Source organism: Macrobrachium nipponense, chromosome 31 (genome assembly GCF_015104395.2).
Source record: "Macrobrachium nipponense isolate FS-2020 chromosome 31, ASM1510439v2, whole genome shotgun sequence".
Lineage (NCBI taxonomy): Eukaryota > Metazoa > Arthropoda > Malacostraca > Decapoda > Palaemonidae > Macrobrachium > Macrobrachium nipponense.
In genome coordinates this window covers 40,280,148-40,302,647 of record NC_061093.1, presented here as the reverse complement: position 1 = coordinate 40,302,647, position 22,500 = coordinate 40,280,148, and the positions used below count along the sequence as shown (strand labels likewise).

General features: G+C 38.6%; 1 protein-coding gene across 8 annotated transcripts in view; it reads left to right on the top strand.

The window, feature by feature from the left end:
- LOC135206905 (guanine nucleotide-binding protein G(o) subunit alpha) overlaps positions 1-22,500 on the top strand; it is a 676,543-nt gene that overhangs the window by 441,943 nt on the left and 212,100 nt on the right. Inside the window, exon 1 of one of the 8 annotated variants that reach the window (XM_064238391.1) lies at positions 2,409-2,958. The exons of 6 other annotated variants lie outside the window; for them this stretch is intronic. In XM_064238391.1, the coding sequence (XP_064094461.1) occupies positions 2,841-2,958 (118 nt within the window). In that variant the 5' untranslated portion in view covers positions 2,409-2,840. Of the gene's footprint in view, positions 1-2,408; positions 2,959-22,500 lie in introns of those variants that run through there. One more of the 8 variants, XM_064238390.1, reaches the window with a different exon arrangement.

The following is a 22,500-nucleotide window of genomic DNA, read 5'->3' as shown; positions in this document are numbered from 1 at the left end:
TGACAGACGAGCTGAAGTTGCTCTTAAATCCGCGTAACTTTCCTATCCCGTTTGGGAATGAATTAGTCAGTGATTAACCTCTGCGGCCGAAGTTCCGGAAATTAAACTTTTAATGCGCGTTTTCAATTAGAATTTTAATTAACAACGGAAAGCTCAGTTCTAAAAATCCCCAGTAAAGGCCTAACTGTTAACCTTTAGAAAAAAAGTCTACCTGTCCCCTAATCCCCCATTCGCTCTCAAAGCATGGAAATGCTGTGATAGATCTTAATTAGCAGTCTGCAATTGTCCTTTTTTTATTTATTTTTTCTTCGAAATCTTTTAAAATTTGTTCCTTGTTTGTATTATTGTCCATTGATTCTTTTTTTCTTTTTTTCTTTATATCATAGCTCATATGCTGCATTTTCTGACTCACACATAATGGTTAAATCCCTTCTTATTTCAGATGTTTGGGATGTAGCAGAAATATACAAATAAGCACTCATTATTTTCATGTATACAGACAATTACAAGTTCAAGAACTTTCCATCTGGAGGTCTGAGTCTCAGTTTTTCTTGTGTATTCCTACTCAGTCTGTAACCTTGTCTCAGCACTGTCCGCTCTAAAGGTAGGGTATGTGCTGATGTAAAAATATGTTCACGGTTGTAAGGCTCATGAACCTTGAATTTCTTGTTTTAATGTTAAGAAGCGCAAACATTATTTTCCTGCATGTAAATTTATCTTAATGTTTGTTGGTTTTCCCGTAACTCAGTGGCTAGTACTAAACACGGCGAAACAGTGTAGATAAATCACTGTTCCACCGTCTTTAGTACAACCCACATAGGATCAAATGTTCCTCTCACATATTCCCTGTAAAACACACACAAACACCACACACACACCACACACACATATATATATATATATATATATATATATATATATATATATATATATATATTATAAAGAAGTGTATAGTATATATATATATATATATATATATGATATATATCTATATATACACATATATACACTTCTTTAACGGTCACCGTTATCGGTATATTAAGGGACATGGTTTATTGTTTGGCAAAGGGGTTTCAACGACCACAGTTGTTGGCGGTGGGTCTTATCCTTTTACTAAAAAGTAAGACTGCAAGGCAGCAGTTTCCATAGTTATTGACAGTGGGTCTAGCCTTTTACAAAAAAGTTAGACTGCAAGGCAACAGTCTCCACAGTATATTGAAATGTAATTTAGTAGTAGTTCTCAGTATATTTTTAAATTGTTGTTTACTTCATAGTTACTTTTCAAGGAGAGAGAGAGAGAGAGAGAGAGAGAGAGAGAGAGAGAGAGAGAGAGAGAGAGGGGCACCTGCTATTGGTGGTGATTTTAAGAATTAAAGAAGAGCAATGATGATGAAAAGAAGCATAGCCAGCGAAGCGAAGCAACGGAAATTGAAATGAAGAAACTGGATATATATGAATACGACTAAAAAGAGAGGAGAAAGAGAGAGAGAGAGAGAGAGAGAGAAGAGAGAGAGAGAGAGAGAGAGATCGTCAATATGCCTGCCATAAGCCGACAGAATTAGAATACCATGAACCGATAGACAAACGACTTAGTAGAAATAGCGACCACATTTTTATGTAATAAAACCTCTTCAACCGACGACGGTAACAAGGACTTTCCCCCGTCCAGTTAAGCCGCTGCCCCAGAATGTGTATAGATTTTGAGTAACGGACTCCGAGAAATTCTTGAATTCATAATTAATTTTAACCCCCTCCCCCGATGCCGCCAGCGTGCATGCGTGTGTTGCCGACGAGCGTAGCGTTACAAGCATTCTTCGTCTTGATCTTTCGAAATTTTCCTATTTCTTCAGTAGGCAGGTTAATGATAGACACGTAATGAGTTGCATATTGACGCTTATCTGGCCCGACGTTAACGCTTGCTTTTTGCCTGAACGATAATGATACTCGTTATTGATCCTCTCACACATATTAGTGTTCTTTCAAAGACGATATGGTTTATCATTATTTATTCTAAACGTTGGTTCTTAGGAATGCAGTCTTGAATGACATTCCATTCTTTAAAAAAAAATCAAGAAATGATTCTGAAGAACATTCATTGTTGCATAGATATCGTGTCTGGATGTGATAACCGTACTATCATCAGCTTCTGTTCAGTGGTAACTCTCGTGCGCGCTGCCCTGCCCTAACGGGGTGCTATTTAACGTTTTTCCTACCGATTTCTTTGTTGGATTTGGTGGTTTGTGTGTTGTCCACTATGTTTCGTCCGTGAGAGTCTGGTTGATCAGGGGTATCTGATATATTTCGTACTGGCATGCTGTCCCCCAACATCGAGAAATATATGGGTGTGGTAGGAATGAGTGGTGACACTGTTGCGCGTGGTAGCTAGTGCGCTTGCGCCTGGGGAGAACTATGAGGACAGTAGTGTACGATAATCGTGGGAGATCTCGTTTTATCGAAGGGAACGGATGATTTTGGGGTGCTCAGTGGTTCTGCGGCCTGTGCTCTTGGAGACTTTTGACTTGGAGAAAGGCAAAGTGGGGCAGAAGAGACCGTTTCGCTGAAAAGGTGGCGTGGGTGTTGTCTCCGACAGACAGTCTCTGCTCCATCTCTAGGGTTGGTAAGGTTGGGCGCCGCGAACCTCCGTCAGTGTGCAGTGCGCTCAGCTTAGTAGCGGATCTTTGCTGCCCCTTCATCCGTGGTGTGCGTGTGTGTGTGAGTGTAGTCGTAGTAGTGTTTGTGTGCTAGGGGTTGTGGCGCCGCCACTGTGGTGTGTGGTGGAGGTCGGCAGGAGGACCTTTTAGCGTGGTCGGTGAGGAAGGGCCGCCCGACACACCGCCACGATGGGATGTGCCATGTCTGCCGAAGAGCGGGCCGCCCAGGCCCGTAGCAAACAAATCGAGAAGAACCTCAAGGAGGATGGCCTGCAGGCTGCCAAGGATATCAAACTCCTACTGCTGGGTAAGTGTCAAGGAAGCTTCAAGGATAAAAGAGGATTCGTCTGGTGGTTCGGATGCGACGGGGCACCGTGCCCACTTTGTGTGTGTGTGTGTGTGCTTGTGTGTGTGTGTGTGGTCTTTTAAGTTACGGCTGCAAACGCCTTCCTTAGATAATGTGTATCGAGTGGTGATACTGCAAGTCCTGAGTCGTGGAAGTGTAACGCGAGCAACTTCGGGGTTGGTGCCCCATGGTACGCCCATAGTTATGAGACTAGCGCCCATATGACGGGCGTGGCATAGAGAAATGCTGCGCGCAGCTTCCCATATGGGCGTGGTTCTAAACTGGCTCTAATCTTTAAAGAAAGTCAGCACAGAGTGCCGATTTCAAGATTGGATATGGTTTCCTTGGGGCCGGCAGGTGCTAGACCCAGGGACGGGGAACATGAAAGATAGGAGACATTTGACAGGAACTCCGCCGATGCCGACTTTACGGCAATTGTGGCATGGGTGGTGCCATCTACCGGCTGACGGCCGAAGCTGTGCCACGGGGTGGGGAAGGGGTTTGGGGGGGAGGGGTGGATGGGCGGGCGGTGGGGGGAGGCGAAGCGTACAGCTGACCTGTCGTTGGTGTCAGACTATAGTCCATCATCACACTGCTGACCCTGGCTGTATCCTATCATCGACATCATCATCTTCATAAGGATAAACACGGAAGCGTTGGATATAATCCTTTCCGTATAACGATATTCTTTTGTCTTATTTCACTTCCCGAATTCATCGTTGGCACTCCAGTGCCAATCCTTTCGCGCAGAGGGAGGATGCTCTTTAAATACCAAAGAGAGAGAGAGAGAGAGAGAGAGAGAGAGAGAGATGTCGGCCAAAATGTCTGGCACAGCTGACCGGGACTGCCCAACAATCGTCCCCCACCCCTTTTTAACGCCAGAAACCCCACCCTCATCCACCGTTGTAGGTGGGAGATTGTGGTTGTGTGAGGCAAACACTGAGGGGGTTGTATTAGGCAAATTAAGGGGTTAAAAAGTCATGCATTTGCTCATCCGCCCCCCCCCCCGTTTTTTTTTTTTTCGTCTCTATGTAGATTTCGGTGGAGCCATTCTGAACAACGATTATTTTTGTTCAATGATTTATTAGTTGCTTCTCACTAAAATTAAACTAATGGTTACTTACTTTCTATAACCAGTAGTAACACAGGATAGTCTAGGCAACTTTGCACCTAGAGAATAAAGCAAAAGGGTATGAATGTATTTGCTACGTCTCCATGGAAGGAAATCCTTTTTTGTTTTGTAAAAATCCCTTCTCGTTTATTTCATTCTAAGTGGTAAATCCTGTTATAAATCATGTTCTGTTATTCCTTTGGTTTTCGAAAGTTGAAGACAGTGTCTTATAGCTCATGAGAAAGTTTGTGGACTCAATAATTTTATTTGAAACCGGTCAAGTCTTTGGGAAAACAATTTTTTTTTTTTTTTTTTTTTTTTTTTTTGTACTCGGCCACACGATTTTGTGATGTAGCAGGTCGTCAGTGAAAAATGCAAGATTCTTGTTTAGTCATTTAGGGTAAGTTTTTTTTTTTTTTCTTAATATACATGGACAGTTTTAACACTGACTTTAACTAGGGTTAGTTTTTTGTTGGTGTTAGATTATCAGATCGTTGGTATTAGAAGTCTTTCAAAAGATTAAAATGGGCTGTGATCGTTGCATGCATTTTCCTTTATTGAGAGGCGCCGAGACATTGTATAATCTTGCTGCCCTGTCTGATGATAGCTAGTTTTTTCTAGTGTACTGTTGATGCAGTGGATTTTGCTTGGGGTCATCGTGTTCTAAATGTGTTGAAAGGAACTGGAGCCCTTTAAAAATTTATCGAGAGACTGGTTTTGATACATTTATATGCGTGAAGTTGCAGTATGGAAAATATGATTTATGATTTTTTAAAATAAAAATTAATTAATGTTAGTAACAATAATTGCTGAAAACAAAGGTTGCCATCATAGTAATGAAAGCTGTTAGCTAAATGTAGAATATAGGCGTGAGTCTGTCATATGCATGTACGTAATGAGAATTGCCTGAAGTAAACTTACTTTGCCAGCGCAGAGCAGACAGACAGAAACGATCACTGTCGGCCAGTCAACTCGTAGGGCCAATTAGCGCTGACACAACCATTCCTTAATACTTGAGAGCAGGCTCCATGATCATTATGCTCGGTTGCTAACCAATTATGTCTAACAGCGTCCCTATCTTTCTTCGTTTTAATGCGTGTACTACTACTACTTTTGAGTAGTTCGATATGCTTTCTGTATATTGCTAGAATCTGTTGGGTTAGGTTTCATCTGATGAGGAATGACGGCATTCAGGTTTTGTGTTTTGTATGTTGCTGATGTAATGAATGGTGTTTTATGCATGGCTTTGGAATGAATAAATTTTGTATGTTAGTAGAGAGAGAGAGAGAGGTTCAATATTCCTCGAACAGGAACTATAGTAGTACACCAGGCTTTTAGTCGGCAGTTATGTTCCTCTATCGCGAATTTACAGAAATCATAGAAATTTGTATTGCCCTGAAAAAAGTAGTCCTGCCACCTTGCCTATTCTTAATTTTTTGGGTATATCGTATTTTGTAGGATATTTATTGGCCAACTTATATATTGCTGTATGTTCCATAGGGAATGTAAGTTTGCTATCATGGCAAGATTTAAACAATCCGCAGATTTGATTGTGTCGGAATTGTCAAATATCCTTAGGAATTGTCCCCCTCATTTTCATAATGAGAAAGTCCGTAGCTTAGCTGTCAGTTTGTCTGTTGCATAATGACACCAGATGTAGGTGGGTGCAAGCTATTCAGAGCTCAGGATTAGCATTCATTTCTAGACTGTTGTCCAGAAAAATCAATAAGTGATAAACATTCTCTCTCTCTCTCTCTCTCTCTCTCTCTCTCTCTCTCAAGCAGATGATATCTAGTAAAAAAAAAACTCATCACTTTACGTTGGAAATTAGGTACAACTTAAAACCACAAAGGAGTTACCAACGATAATTCCCTTTAGTTTATATATATATATATATATATATATATCTATATATATATATATATATATATATATATATATATATATATATATATATATAGCGCCATACGCATTGCGCCAATGGCCCGGCTGCTGAATATTCTGAAAGCGATTGAGAGATTTGCATAATCGTGTTAAGGGGTTTGCTTTCAAATGGGGAAATTTAATTCATCTATTTTCGTTCCAGAACCATTGTGTGTATGCATTTGAACCCCCCCCCCCCTCTCTCTCTCTCTCCTCTCTCTCTCTCCATCCTCTCTCTCGGCATCCCTCGTCTCTCTCTCTCTCATCTCTCTTCTCTCTCTCTCTCCTCATTTGCCTCATAAAGGAAAGTGGTTCTAATAGAATGCAATTTTTACTCGTTACTTTGTTTCACATTATGCCTTTTTTTTATGCCACATATAATCCATTTCGTTATGTGCTTGCGTGCCCACAGGCGCTCCCTTCCTTTAGACCGAAAGTAGACGTGAGATAGGCGGTGTTACAATACCAGCATTATTTTTTATGGTGTAAACCTGCGTGATAATTGAAATTACGCGGGATGACTTTTTAATTGCTGATATTACTTCATATAAAAATTAAGAGAAATGTGTTCAAGCATATGCTGTTACGATTACGTTATTGAATTAACAACAGAATATTATTAGTAGCGTTATTAAATGTATTTAGACTATATTATATATAATGGTGATATAAGTTTTTTTAATTATAATTTCGTCAGAGAGACTTCCGGATAATTTATGCTTCCATTTATTTTTGCTGGCAGTCCAGTTGATTAGAATAGAATGGTCGACGTTGAACAAATCAGTATATATCATTTGATTTATTGTCCACCCTTCTGTGCGTATAAAATAAATTTTATTTATTAAACTTTTGCCAATGGTTTTTCTCTTTTAGCTCTTTGCAACATTTAGGGAACCTGTTGAAGGGTAGTCCTTTATGGTTTTGAGTAGTGTCTCTCACAGTCACGTTAACGGCGTCAGTCTACTACTTGGAATTCTCTTGTTTGGTGTTCCTGGTAGTCATTACTAGTAGTGGCCTCATTTCCAGGATATATTGGTGATTTCGCATAGTAATAATTATGGTAAGAAGTTCGCATGAGGTTCAACGAGAGAGAGAGAGAGAGAGAGAGGAGAGAGAGAGAGAGAGAGAGTTTTCTCTATCATGTCTCCAAGGAGAGTACATTCTAGACCCGCCCTCTTACTCTCTCCTCAAATATGATACGCCCCCTGCCTTGCCCTCCCCCTTCGAGAACCTCCCTATCCCATTACACAGCATGATTCTTCATTCATCCTGCGATGTTTTCTTATCTCACGAGATGATCTTACATTCTCGAATGCCACGCTAGCCTTCTCATGGCAGCCATAGCTGTTCCTTCCATAGTCTCCCACTCGGGAGCTTAGAAGACTAGAGGTGTCGAGTAACGTGGATGGACTTTTTCTGTTTTCTATTTTTTTATTTTTGTATTTTTTGTCCTCCAATGAACTTTTCCTCCCCTTGTCCGTGTAAACTACACCATTAGCACACTGATTGTCTCAGATTTCATCTTTCTCCCGAAAAGTTTATACATGTTACTTGGTGTGCATGGTTTTCCTTTGTTCTTTTACAAAATTACAGAGAAAGAATATAACTGGTTTTTAAATTTTATTAGCGTCATTGTATTGAAATGTTTTGCCACTTGTACTTGACTAAGCTAACTCAAAACCTGTAGGAATGATTGTGGAGTTTCCCTTAAAAGATCAAGGGTTCTCTAGAGAAGGAGCTGGTGAAAGGGAATGAAACCTCCTTCCTTCGAGTATTGTTCATTGGATGTCCCCTTTAGAGCCTGTACCATCGTGACAGGTAGGTGGGAGTGCGTCCCTCTTTGGACAAAAGGATGGACTTGTGTATGGATGCTTCGCGCAGGCGCAATTGGCAATGACTGCAATCCTTGAAACGGTGAACGGAGACTTCGTTTAAGATGTCGTGAGGTATCGGCCTAGGATTTATCTCATGTTGCTGAGGACTTGATGTATACAAACTCACTGATGTCAGCATAAGAAAGGGAAAAATTGGTATTTTGCGATGACATTGATGTAACTGAATGAAGCTGCTGTAAGCTCGCAGTTGGTCGTGATTGAAAGGGAGTGAAAACGTTGTAGTTCAGCTTAGCGTAAGTAGTGAGTGCTGTGTCGCCTCGGACAGGAAGGTAAGAGTATAGTCTGATAAGCCGCCCTTGAGTCATATCCTCTCTCAAGAAACCGGTGTTCGCGCTCTTTTCTCTCGGGGAAAGTTTGGATGTTATATGACAGTTTAAATCAAAGCTTTTTGTGCGTGTAAGAGGTGAGTGGAGGTTTGTAAATGAATATATATATTGAGTATGTACAACTTAAATCAAGGGAATACCAATATGTTAAAGAAGATAAACAAATACTCTATTTTAGCATGAATGCCTAGGTGTGTATTTGTTAAAGTATGTTATATGTATTAATTGCTGATGTAATGGATATTATTTAGAATATTTCACTTGTCACTGTCAAATGCCAATTTTTATAATCGGTCATTGATGATGCTTCCGTGAAATTCCGCATGTTTGCATTTAGATGACGTACTTTTTCTTATATACTTATATTCTTGTTTATAGAAGGGAGATATTTTGAGACTGAAATGGTTATTAAACTGCAATAAAAGACTACTTGTGCTTGGTCGTGAGCCATTCGTATTGAAAGAAAGAAGATTCAGTGTTGATAACAAGTATTTGCAGGTTGATGTCAACCTAATCCCATGAAGTCCGATTTTGACATTACGCCGGCTATATTGGGGCATTGAGGCTAAAATCTCAAATTGGCAACTTCCCTCTCTTAATTAGCAAATTATAGATTGATACAGGACCTTCTCTTTGACCACACCGGACCTCACTTACATATAGTAGTGTATCCTGGATCCCGTACATTCTGACCATGGAATGCCAAGGCTCAGAATGAAAAAGTCTCTCAACTCTCATCTTAGCTCTCGCGGTCTTGCGCCAAAAGAAAAAATGTCGGTTCTTGGTATTTTTTTTTTTTTAAAGACCTTCTCCATATTGTAAGTTCAAGAGGGGCCATGATGCACAGTAATGCGATTTGCTCTTTTGTCTTTGTTTTTCTTACCTGTCGCTCAGCTGTTTATATATATATATATATATATATATATATATATATATATATATATATATATATATATATATATATGATGTGATTATATCTCTTAGCTGTCGCTCAGCCTTTTTTTTTTTACCATGTTTCTGTCTTATCACAGACAGGCATCCTGTGAGTAGAGAAGCTGGTTTGATAAGGTATGCTCTGAAGAAATTATGTTAATAAAGATAGAGGCATGTGCGTTAAATAACTTCAGTTGCTGGTTTTTGTGACTTTCTCGAGAGTTAAGATTTCGTGAGTACCAAACTTGGTGTCCATTCTTGGGGTGTTATTGCTAGGCAAAAATAACTACGGTAATTATGCACCCTATAACGGTTTTGGCCTCGTCATGCTTCAGTGTCATCAATTGTATTCTTGTATTTTTTTCATGGTGGATATTAAACCTTCTTTCAACTTGCTTGGGATCGGCTAGGTGCATAGCTAGTCTCATGGCCGAGTTGAAGTACATACTCGTGAATCTCTTTAGCTATCACCTTATTAGTTAACCTCGGGCATTGCGGTTTGTTATTGTTCAGGATTCATTTGCTTTCGATGTAATTCTGTGACATTCAAAATCCATATGTATTCAATATGAGTTTCTTTTAAATTTACACTGGTCAATTTTGCTTCTTGTATACTGTCGTAGTTGATCAGATGTTCTATAATTTTTTATTACATATCGATACTAAGCTTAAGTTTCATTTCCGAAAGTTGTTCGTTCTCCTTCATAGTATGCTATTGTGTGTGTGCGATTTACACGGGGAAGTAACAGATAACAAGTAGAGCTTCTAACTTTTGTGTTATTCACTTGTATAATAAGATCCATGCTGATGTGTGATCTTTTGATATATACATTGAGACTTTCCTCTAACAAGAATTTGCGCTAGAGGTAAGATGTGACAGCTACATTATATGCTGTAACTGTTGATTGTGTGTGAAGTGTGTGCGCAGAGGATAGCAACGTTACCGTTTCCAATTCCTACACATCCCCGAGTCTACACTTTCCTAGATCTATCACCTTTCAGCCATCCAAGACGTTTTGTCTTTTGCAGTCGTTTATAAATACGCAGAGCCCACTTGATGGTACCAGTTCACAATTTTATTTTAAGTGTTTTTAACGCTACCAGTGATTCTTTACGGTTTTGGTATTGTTGTTTCAGATGCTTCTTAATTTCTGGGGTTGGGCGTTTGCAGCTGTGTTGGTATGTGAGTGATTGATTTTGCTGGCACTGCACCCAAAAGAGGATTGGGCGTTTAGTCATGTGACCCGAAGTCTGTCGGGGGATCCTTGATGGGCCTGCGTCTGCTCCTCATATTGCTTTTGTGGAATGCTTGCTACCAACCGATGGTCCTCTCTCTCTCTCTCTCTCTCTCTCTCTCTCTCTCTCTCTCTCTCTCTCTCTCTCTCTCTCAAGTTAAACAGGCTTGAAATTATATACCATTGAAAGTATACTTAATTATGACGGTAATGATACAAGTGAGCATATAATATTAAGTACTATGGAATTCGTTTTCAGTCGATCCCAGTGACCCAATAATGTCTTTGTTCATTATGGTTCTCGTTATCAGGTTAGTTTCTTTGTCCTATTTTACTGTCGAATAAATGAAGAAAGATAGATCGCATTAAATAAAACCTCTTATCTTCCGAGTTAGGGCATTTGACCGAAATGCTCTTCAACCGAATGTTATCCATATTGTAACAATTGTAAATAAATGTACTGGAAATCGATATGTTAAAGAATAAAAATCTATTTTGTCAAATTGCAAGTCCTTATGATCGGTGCTTATTTTTGGACTAGTTGTTTTGATAAACGATAAAATGGCCTATTTTTAAGAAAGGAAGTAAAACACTGTTCAGTAATCCACGTATTTTAGGTGTATGTCTGATGCGGTTGTTAACTTTGTCAATATTGAACAGTTCATTGAGGACGTATGGAGTATATACTGGGTGAATCGGAAGGCAGCTGTAAAATGTGTTGTAAACCGTAAGACAAATATTATTATCAACTTGGCTACCGTTCATATTGTTTTTGCTTTCATAATATCCGTCCTTTAGAACAGAAATTGGCAAATGACGATAAATTTTGCCAGTAAGAGTCTGGGGAACAGAATACCCGCATCCGGAATACTAGAGAGTAGAGCCAGTAGATTCTCTCTCTCTCTCTCTCTCTCTCTCTCTCTCTCTCTCTCTCTCTCTCGGTATGTGTGCTCCTCAAAAGCATATGCAGTAGCTTGGTGTAAGCCCTGCTCAATTGCTACCTGTTGCTAGTCATGGAGCCGGTTTTTTCTTTATTTTTATTTTATTTTTATTTTTTTTAAGTCGTGTGTCCTGGTCCAATATGGATCATCATCCGACCTTTAAGAATAAAAAAGATAAATAAATGGCAGTGAAGAAGAAGTGGTAGACTTGACAACTCGCTGGAATTAGAAGCGGATGTGAAAAAGCAAAAGAGTAGCGAGTCGAAGAGAGAGTTTTTTTTTTAAACGAAAGCTCCATTCCTCTCATTATGCCATGTTCTTGTCACGTACTATGTGCTCGTTTGTGCTTTTCTGTTATATGTTTATTTCTTTTATTAATGTACGTTTCTGATGCCAAATGGGTCTGGACCATTGAGGTCTCCCTCGGTATTAAGCTACAAAGCTTCTTGAAAACTTCTATACGGATGATTATTTTTATATCTGTTCACGTTACCTGGTAGGGCATAACATAAGCTGAGCAAAGAAAGAAGCGAGGAGTAATGTCAGGTAGGAAAACCGGATTTGCGAAAGGAAAAACAGATAAAAGGAAGGCGAGGACGGGCACTGAACACGAGGAGAGGATTAGCAGTGGCAAACAGGATTGAACGGCAGCAACTGTGAATGATAATTGAATGAGATCAGCGAAGAAGAAAGTGTTGAGAAAAAGACGCGTGAAAACGCGAGAACAAGAAGAAGAAGAAGAAGCTACCTCGTTGACCTTTGAGGGATCCTGGTTCAGAGGAGCGTTCTTATCTCGATGCTTGCAAGCACATTCAAGAAAAGTATTTATTGACGGATATACACCGGCCGTCATGCTTGCGAGCGCGTTTGTGCTCGTTGGGCGCTTTGAAGCTAAGGAAGGATTAATGCCTGTGTTTAGTTAGCAAGGAAACGATTATTGCATCATTTATCTGGGTTATCAATATGTATTGAAAAGCGGCTGTTGAAATATTTTTTTCGGGGACGGGCGGTTCATTGTCAGTGACGCCCCTAGTAGTGTTTTTAAAAGTAACAGTTATTTTTTGTCAGATCTGAAAGGAGATTCCAGTACTGTACTTGGTCAAGTTTGTTGTACTGTAAAAGTAAAGTTTATTTTGATTTTTGTTTTGTTATTATAATAAGTCAATCTCTGTTGTTTCTAACACTATGTTAATGCGGCCTTTTAATACGTAAGCAGTTATGCTCTCCTATAATGCTAATCAATAATTTATGTAGTTCCAATACTAAAACAAGTTTTGGTCGTGTGTCAAGTTTTGGGAAAATTATAGTTATGCAGCATTGGTACTGTTTAACTCCAGTGTTTATTTGTATCTTATATTCATATTCCCATCTTCAGAGTTGCAGAAGAAAAAAATGAGAAAGGACAAACATGGGTAGAACTCACCGTAAAAACATAAATAGGAATAAAATACAAATGTAAAAGCAAAATTGACGTGCATTAAAACACAAAAGTCCAAGGAAACAATGTAATTACCACGAAAAGGATTAACACTATATGAAAAAGAAATGTAAAGAAAATAAGGAAGGGATGTGCGTTGACTATGGGAAGTTGATATTTGAATATTCACTGAGAACAATTATGTAATGCAAATATTATAATGTCTAAGATTACGTATAGGTTGTATGCAGTACATATTCGTAAGTTGGAATTCATCAATTTCGGCAACGAGAACTGGCTGACGGTGTCGCTGATATGACAAAAGGACTGAAGGATGACTTTTTCTTTTTTTCTGTTTCTGACAGGAATGTAAGGCGCAATGCGGAATAAGTTACTGGCAACGTTTTATAGCACGCCTTTTCAAATTAAGTTAAGGTTGGGTTTGTTGTAAAAAAGGTTTTCAAAAATTGATAGCGATCGGCGGGCTGTGGATTGAAATAAAATCTTGACGTCATGACATTGAATATTATTTAAATTGCAGTGTATTTTGTTGTCTCAAACTGATCTGGTCCGGTGTCTTGACAGCCAGATGACAATTAATGCCACCCCTCAGCAGTCCTCTTAGTTGACCCACTTGAGTTCACATATTGCACTACATTTGGGTCCTGAAAATGAATGTGCTGTTGAAGATTGCACCAGTTATGGCAGGATATCCTTGAACCTAAGGTGACTACCAGGCTAATTATTTTCAATAAATGCAATATTAGCGCAGATATATGTTACACTGTATGGTATTAAGATCCATCTTGCATGGTTAGAGGTTGAACATTTGTTGGAAGTTATTAAACACCTGTTCAGTATTGGTCATTGCCCCGAGCTATTGTTGTTTAAGAAGTACTGAAGCGTATAAGATTTTAAGTCTGTTATAAAATGAGTTATGAAGTTAAGTTATAATTTGGCAATCCAACTTTCTTTAAACAATTCGGAACGTATCTTAGTATATTATATATATATATATATATATATATTATAATATATATATATTATATATATATATATAATATTATATATATAATTATGACGTTTAAGATAGGTCTCTGATGAGGAATTATTTTTTTAAAATGGAGTTATCCATCAGTAGCTCCCCAAAAGGATTAATATTAAAGGCTTCGAAATCAATCGAGTGTAAAATGTTTTCATCCTGATGGGAATGGTTATCGTCAGAGGCACGTTAATTAACATTGGAAAATTCGTAGCCAACCATAAGATTATAATTTTTTTTCTTTTTTGTAAAATCTCCAGGAATTAAGTTACGTTTATTAATTGAATGTTACACCTTTGCATTTGTATTTGATTCTTACTTAAATGCACGGAGCCTATGCTTCCATATGAATTCTATGTAAGTATAACACCTCATGAAGGCTATAGTTTCTTATTGATTTTCACTGTAATATACCCAAAAATGGGTATATGAATATCTGAAATTTAGATGACGCAAATAACTAGGTTCTCGTTGCCATATCATATGTGTTAAACACACACACGCATACTATACGTACATACATATTATAATGACTGGGTACTGTTAGGCCTAATTATACTAAAAGAGATCGTAATACCTAGGTAGTGCGCTCTTGCGTTAGGCTTAATTGCTTACTGGAATAACGAGGTCGACGAACTTTGTTTTCCCTCTGTGCTGGAAATCAGAGTTACGTTTAGACCGTTTACCTTCAAAAATGGTTTTGTGAGTCTTTTAAAGTAGATATGACGTGTGTTTCGTGAATTTTTTTTTTTTATTATATTTTTGATGTCGGTTATTTCCTATGGTTAGATTAAAAGTTTTTTCCATACAGCTAAACGGCGGTTTACGATGTTTAAGAATACTGTTGCCTGTACTAAAATTGAGGTCAGTTTGAAATCCTCCGCAGCATATGTTTCATAACTATTATGCTCGTATTGTGAATTATATTGAAGTCGTACGGTGGAAGCTCACTTATTATGTAGTACAGCAAAAAGTTCTCGAGGTAATGTTTGAAATGAATCGATATTAAAAATTTATATTTGAAGCCAGATTGTGTTGACAAGACACCAGCGAAATTTGCTGTGCGGATGTTCTAGGTTACCTGTTTTTTTTTTTTTTTTTTTTCTCTCTCTCTCTCTCCGCCCTTTTATGATATTAGCTAAAACTTAATCTTCGCTGACCTATTGACATTTCTAGGCTGAAATGAAAGATCAGTCAGTGAAGGAATGAAGTTTTTTATGTCACGTCCCTTTATATTATTTTTTGTGTCATATTGTTAGTTGAAGTCAGAATATTTGGTTTAGTATTCATTTTGTATATTTTTGACTCATGCTGACAATTGAAGTTTTATTATAGTTCTCGGTTGTATGTTGACATTTGTTATTTTTTGGGTGGGGGGGGGGTGGGGGGTCTCCTTCTGAAGATTTGAAGTTCTGCTGTGGGTGGATTATTTTGTTTTCATAGAAATTTGTTGATGTCATCCATCGATTCGTACTTTATTTTCTCGCCCTTGATTCGTTAGCTCGACTAATTTGTTTCCTCTTCTATATTTGACAGTATTGGTTAGTCACACAAATATGTATTCCAAAGCCTTTAATATCTTTGGGCATCTTTATTTATTTATTGCTACAACATTTGGTTTTTATTATACCTTCACTTTTACGTGATCAAGATACTCTTTTCTGGGAATATGTTTGTTGGTGCAATTAACTTGTCCATTGTTGTTTGTTGTTGTTTTTGCTGACGACCGACCTTTGTGCGCTGGCGACACGTGTTTTTTAGTTTATGGAAGGGCTTTTAGGGTAAACAATTTGATTAGAGTTGGGAGAAAGGCTGTGTCATGCCTTTGAAACTGTCATAGATGGTGCGCATCGTAAGAGATGAAAAGAGATCACTCGCGCCAGTGAAAAGATTTCTATAAGGGGTTCAAAAGTCCTGAAAAAAACGTGACATAGCAATTACAGACCTAGAAAAAGTTTATGATAGAATCGACAGAGAGGAATTGCGGAGGGTCTTGGGGATATATGGCATAGAGGATAAGTTTGTGAGGGCTATTGAAAGCTTTAATGATGGCAACGAATCTTTTTAGAATTTTTTAACTTGTGAATGAAAGGGACTGAAAATATTTGCAAGAGAAGACAGGGCAATGAATGTTAGTAAAAGATTTAGGATCGGTGCAAGTGTTATTTGGGAGGAAATATATCAGATAAAAGTAGGATGAGAAGCAAGTCACGGAATGGGTGAAGCAAGGGAGGTAGCAGAGGACTATATACAAAAGATTTTGAAGAGACGGGAATGTTAATAGAACCGGGGGTTGGAATGCATAAGCCAACTCTCCTTTATAGCCTACAGATGTGATATTAATGTTGAGTGCGATTGAATGAAGAAGTTTGCTGTTGGAACGATCGTTTTGCACAATGAATGTGCCATAAGAAGAATTGAATTGGCGAGAGAGAGATAGGTCGATGAGAAAAAATTGTAGATTAAGCCTTAAGCCAGATGTAGGAAAGAGATAAATCAAGAGTAGTTGTAGATGTTTTGGCCGTGTGCGAATCTTTGAGGACTGACTGTAGGTTGGTGGAAAGTGGTAGGAGGGAGAAGCGGAGCAAGACTTACAAAGGACTGGGTAGGTGATGTGAAATAAGTATCGGAAAGGAGAGCCCGAAGATCTCAAGAAAAGCACGAGTGCGTACAATATAGGAAGATGACACTGTGCGCGTAGCCGTGAGGCTGTTAAAACATCGGATGAAACAGGTCATGCCGTGTTTCGCACAGCGGGTTCATCCGTGATTTGTGAGTTGAAGTTTGTAGGTCGGTGACCGTTTTGTCTGTGTGTATGTGTGTTTATTTTCTTTATAGCCTTCACCGACACGGACACAAGGAAGTACCTACATGGAGAAATATGAAAAATCCGAAAATTATAGCTTAGGAGAAACCGAAATGTCTTTTACTAGTTATAATCTATACACACTTAAGACCCCGGGGAGAACCATCCAGCACACTTCAGTACTTAATTAAGCCTCTTATTTTTAATTAAGACTATGGCTTCATTACAGGTAAATTGGGAAGTTTAATTCCCATTACCAATATTCTTGCGTTTTTTATCTTTTTTTTTTTTCATCTCTGGAATTTTCATAATGCATGGGCCTTTTCACATAAAATTACAGTGACGTCAATGTTGAAACCATAGAAAATATCATATTGTGAATTAATGTATTATGTAGCCACTTTTAGAGTGCAAACGTTGTTATACGAGTATTTGTTAATGGATTTTTGTTCATCTCCTGTTTTTTATTTTCAGTCTGATTTATCGTGCTTATAAAATTTAGTTTGTGAAGGTCTTCATTGCGGTTATACGATCGAGAAGGACGTAAGTGATTTCATTACCAATGGAAAGTGTGAAAGCTTACAGCCGTCCCGAAACAACAGGATGAGCCGGTATTGTGAAAGGGTTTTACCAACACATTCTTGTTGCCTTGGGTATTTAACTCTCCTTTGATTCTAAAAAACGAAAGGAGGTTGGTGTTGTGCAGTTGGTATGAATTAACGTTGTTATAATCTTAGAGGATATTAGTAGTAATATGATTATTAATGACTCGCACCTTAACATTGTCATCCCATAAATAATGTCATTCAATCGTGTGTAGAAGGCAAGGGAGATGCTGAAATATTCTGGTGTCGTCATTAGCATAAATATCTGAATATGTTTGCTGAACATGAACTCGAAATAGAGAGTGGAATAATGAGCAGGCGGACTAGTCATCATGCTATTGGAGCTGCTGACAGGATGTTAGGTTAGGGACAAGATCTTGTACGAATCACTTCAGTGGAAAATCCCGTTGAAGATATCTGTGTTGACAATTCAGACAGTAAAAAATGCAGTTGTAGCTTTATGTATCATGCTGTGTTACCGCCTCAGTGGCGTGAACGGTATAGTCTTGGCCTGCCACCTCGGTGGCTGCGAGTTCGATTCTCAGGCATTCCACTTAGGGATTAGGGATGTGTATTTCTGGTGATTGAAGTTCACTCTCGACGTGGTTGGGAAGTCACGTAAAGCCGTTGGTCCCATTGCTGAATAACCATTAGTTCCATGCAACGTAAAAAAACATACAAACAAACATCGTGATCGGTTTGTTCATCATTACCATTCAAAACAAGGTATATAAAGCAAACTAAGAAATAATATGTAAAAGAAAGTAAAGGAAAACAGAGAGGAGGCTGAGAAATAAATCCAGATCAGATAGCAAATTAGAGAGGGATTTCGTATGCTTAAGTGAATCATGTCGTTTTTGATGCCGCGGTTGCTTAGGTGTTAAATCTTTACATAATTCGTGTCGGTTTATGAAGCCTGAATATCCTTTTCACAGGCGTCATTTTTGTGTTATAGTTTGTTTTATATTTATTCTCAAAGACTAGTGTTGCATTAAGTATAGCATTGTACGTTTTATTTTCCGTCCTCTTATTAATTGTTGCGTGTGTATGTGTACTTTGTATAAATTCGTTACTTTTAATGACATTCTATTAATAACTTCTGTTCCGCTAAATCACTATTGATTATTGATTTGCTCTCGAATTTGTTTGATTATACATGCACTTATTATAATTATCCATAATGAGACCTTGATTTATCCTAGTTCCGATCAAAATTACCTTTAATAATATGTACTTATTTTAGGCCGCTACACACACAGCAGTATCATTCAGTTACTCATTAGAATTACGGTATTGTCATACTGCACAACTTGCATAGTTTCCATAAGCGCTACATTTGATATAGAGTTAAAAAGTAACTATAATTCATGTCTGTATAAAATACTCAGTTTTCAATTTCTTTTTCTCTTAAAATTATATCAACTATAAACACTCAAGAATTTTCACCGAAGCTTCCAAACCTACAAGTTTTATGAATGACTTTCTTAACTTTCAATTTATAATTATTTCCTTCACTTTTGATAGAAAAACGTCAGACTCTGTCAGATTATTTTTACTGAAACATATTTTTCAAAATTCTCAGTGATTTCAAAGAGTGCCGGTAAAGTGCTTAAAATGTTTCTAGGTAATGTTTTCAGCCAAACGTACTTGGTCTTGAAACAGGGGACACTGTTGTTGCTGTTGTTTTTTTTTTTTTTTTACAGTGAATTATAGTGCATTGTAATGACTTTTGAAAGAACTACTGAGCTTTTTCAGTGTCTACGTAAAATTTTCCGAAAGATATGGGCATGTTTAGTATTGTATTACCCACAAACAAGATACCCATCATTGCACTATTCGTGAGATGACATTTCCTTTTCTTCTCCGCATCTCTCTCGTGTGCAGTGCTGAGCGTCAGCTGTTTGTCAACTGCCTCTTGCAGTCCGTTTTTCTGACGGGGTCGTTTCTCTACATTCACTTTTTATTGTCCTCATTGCTCAGATTTCAAGGAGGTTTGAAGGTTCCCAACCATTATTAGCTCATTCTGGAGTTCACACTCATTTCTTTACAGCAATATTTTGAGTTTGTGAATTTGGCATAGAAGATCATTTTCAATTTCGTTTTCTAAGAGATGATTCCGTTCTTGTGCCTGTGAACTGTGGCACTTGTGTAGCTATGCAAGGTTAATGGGGCGGCAACTCCATGTAGAGGAAAAGCGGAGATCGGGATGTAATATGAACCCCGTAGGAAGTGTAGAGCACATGACTCTCTCTCTCTCTCTCTCTCTCTCTCTCTCCTTTTTTTTCTTTTTCTTACTTTTCTTTTTTGTTGTTGCATGGTTGAGATAAGATAAAATCGAGAGAAACACAATAATGTTAAACATTCTATGGTATGCTAATCACAAGCGAGTAGACAATAACAAAACAATTTTCATAAAATAAGCAGTGGATTTGGAAAATAATTCACCTTCGCCGAATAACAGACGCCTATCAGATTTGTTATTTGATCTCATTGTTAAGAAATTCCTCACCAGTGTAATGTAATGATATTCTGTGACAGATGCAGCATAAATATCAGAGAGATTCCACGCATACGTACCATTGTCATTTACACAGTTGAAATTTATTTCAGTTTATATATATATATATATATATAATATATATATATATATTAGAGAGAGAGAGAGAGAGAGAGAGAGAGAGAGAGAGAGAGAGAGAGAGAGAGAGAGAAATTATATACCCACAGGTTACCAACACGTCTTTTGAGACGAGGTCGTTCCACATGCCTTATGAATGTGATTGGGCGTGTGTATTATATATACATCTTTTCAACTCAGTTTTTTAAGGGTAAAGTTGCTTTCCCTTACCTACGCTGTTTTGGGGGGAGGGAGGGGGGAGACCGCAGCTATCGTTTAACCCTAGATTTATAACTTGGTCGCCTGTTCTTACCCATGTACTATAAGAACAGGACAGTTTTGTTTCGCGAACCAGTTATCGGCGAGTGAGTAATCTAGCTTGTATCCATGTAAGAATGTCACCTCTGCACTTATGAGTATATAATTAAATGATTCGTGTGACTTCTTTGCTTTCACTGTGGATAAAAGTTCGATATCTTCGGTGTTTGGTTAGAAAATTGACGACAATCAGTCAAATGCATTGGTATGAAGTGAAAACGAATAATTATATAGTGTAAAATATTCACAGTACAAGGGAACGGCAGACTCATTCAACATCATAAGACGAATCAAACGAGCATCCTGGATATTTCAGTTGTTCGTTAGCAAACTCCTTGCCCTTTTCCCGAAAGAAGTGTTCGCCTGTGTCCCTGAGATCACAGAAAGTTTATATTGCTTGCTCATTTTTCTTTTCTCGGTAAGTTGGAGTCTCTTCTTTGTGCGCGTAGCAATGCTATTTACCTTACCGGCCAAAGTTTTACCTTTTCTGGGAGATCAGTGTTTTAGGTTGTTTGACTACATAATTTACTATTTTGCAGATATAATGGTTCGCAAATTAGTGGTGGCACGTCATAGGGGTGAATTTGGTGTATTCGTGAAACCCTTCCCCTGGAAATTTGTTTATAAGCTTCCTTGTTTACTTCGGATAGTTGCTATTACCCGGAGACTCATTCATCCAAGTCAGAATTTGTTTGTTGAACGAGGTGGAGGGAGAGTAGGTGGAATCTCCTACCTAGAGCACATAAGCCATATAGTCATCGACTAGCAGGAGGATGAATTGAGTGTGAGGCAACAACCACTGGTTGGAACTTGAGAGAGAGAGGAGAGAGGGGGGAGATGGGAGAGAGAGAACGAGAAGAGAGGAGGAGGAGGAGGAGGAGGAGGACCGCGCGCGGGAAAAATCGATTTGCCGCTAACTTCACATCTGTCCTAGTTGGAGGAGACGTGGCACCGCCGCGCCACCCCACTAACCGGGATGAAGAGGAGATGTTGGTGATGGTGCTGGTTATGATGGTAGGGGGATTCTGGGCCGGGGGATATTTGGGTGGGTTGGGCGCTGGTGTAGGAAGCTCGGGATGGGAAGAACTGTGTGAAGGTAGCAGCAGCAGAGAATGAAGGCGGGAGGATAAAAATCTTACACGGGAGCGAAAACGAAGATGAGAGCTGTATGAGACTACAGGCCTTGTGCGATTCCATGCTTTATAGATACGATATTGTTTAACTTAGACAAGATTAGCATTATCCTCACTCTCGCTCACTCTTTTGACCAAGCAAGTCTTCAAGCAGAAATGAGAACTGATTATGTTTATGCAAGGAAAGAAATGTGATGAGTTTTTATGACGAAATGGAAATATAGGAAAAAAACAACCCTGAGTGTAATCTGATAGTGTTTTGCCGAGGGTTTACAACGGGACGGAGCGGCCGCTTAACGTTCCAGTTCAGTTTAATGGTGGCTAAATGAATGGGAGCGTCCTCCTCGGGGCTTTCTGGTGCTCAACATTCGCCCTCCTTTGAGATGGTTGAAGTACCTGGGTGCGAAATGCAGGGGGATATTTTTATATAGCAGAAAGTGGCCGTTGTTTCTTTAGGAGTTAGCGTCTCCATTTCCCATTCCGCGCCTTCATTTTCCTGTAAAGCTACTTCAGGCGTGGTTCCAGATCTGCTAAAACAAGGGTGCTGCTACTCCATCGTCTTTATCCACGTGGCATGCGCACTCTCCCACGGTCATGTTTGGAATATGAACTCTAGACTCATTCCTTTCTATTCCACCTCCGCACCCAGGAACTCTCCGCTCTCATTTCCCTACCTACGTGATATATACACTTATGTACATACACATAAGTATATACATACATATCTCTATACACGCGTGACTTTTTCATATTCACAGATATTAAGTCACAGATGTTTAACATCGAATCACCACACCTTGGTAATAATTTACGCTCCGAATGAAATTCTTTGATGAACAGTAAGTTGCTGTTTATAGTATATGTTTTTCAGTATTATGTGATATTGGAGCAAGTGTCGAAGTCAGACTAAGCTTAGTCACTTTTGCTGAGTGAGGTTTTTATTTAATTCCAGCGTACCAGATTTTTCAGGTTTCATTATGCATACGTTTTTTTTTATCTATTAATTTTATTTAGGCTGCATTGAAGCTTTAGGACATATTTGGGTTGCATATTTTTTTTATGTATTTGTGTAGATAGTTCCCTTGATTTTACCAGCCATATCTTTCCTGTAAATGTCACTGTATTTTTATAGAGTGTACAATCCTTTAGTTATTTCCTCAGAAGTTCACTGAACTGGAAGACGGTAAGAAGTTTGTAAGGTTCA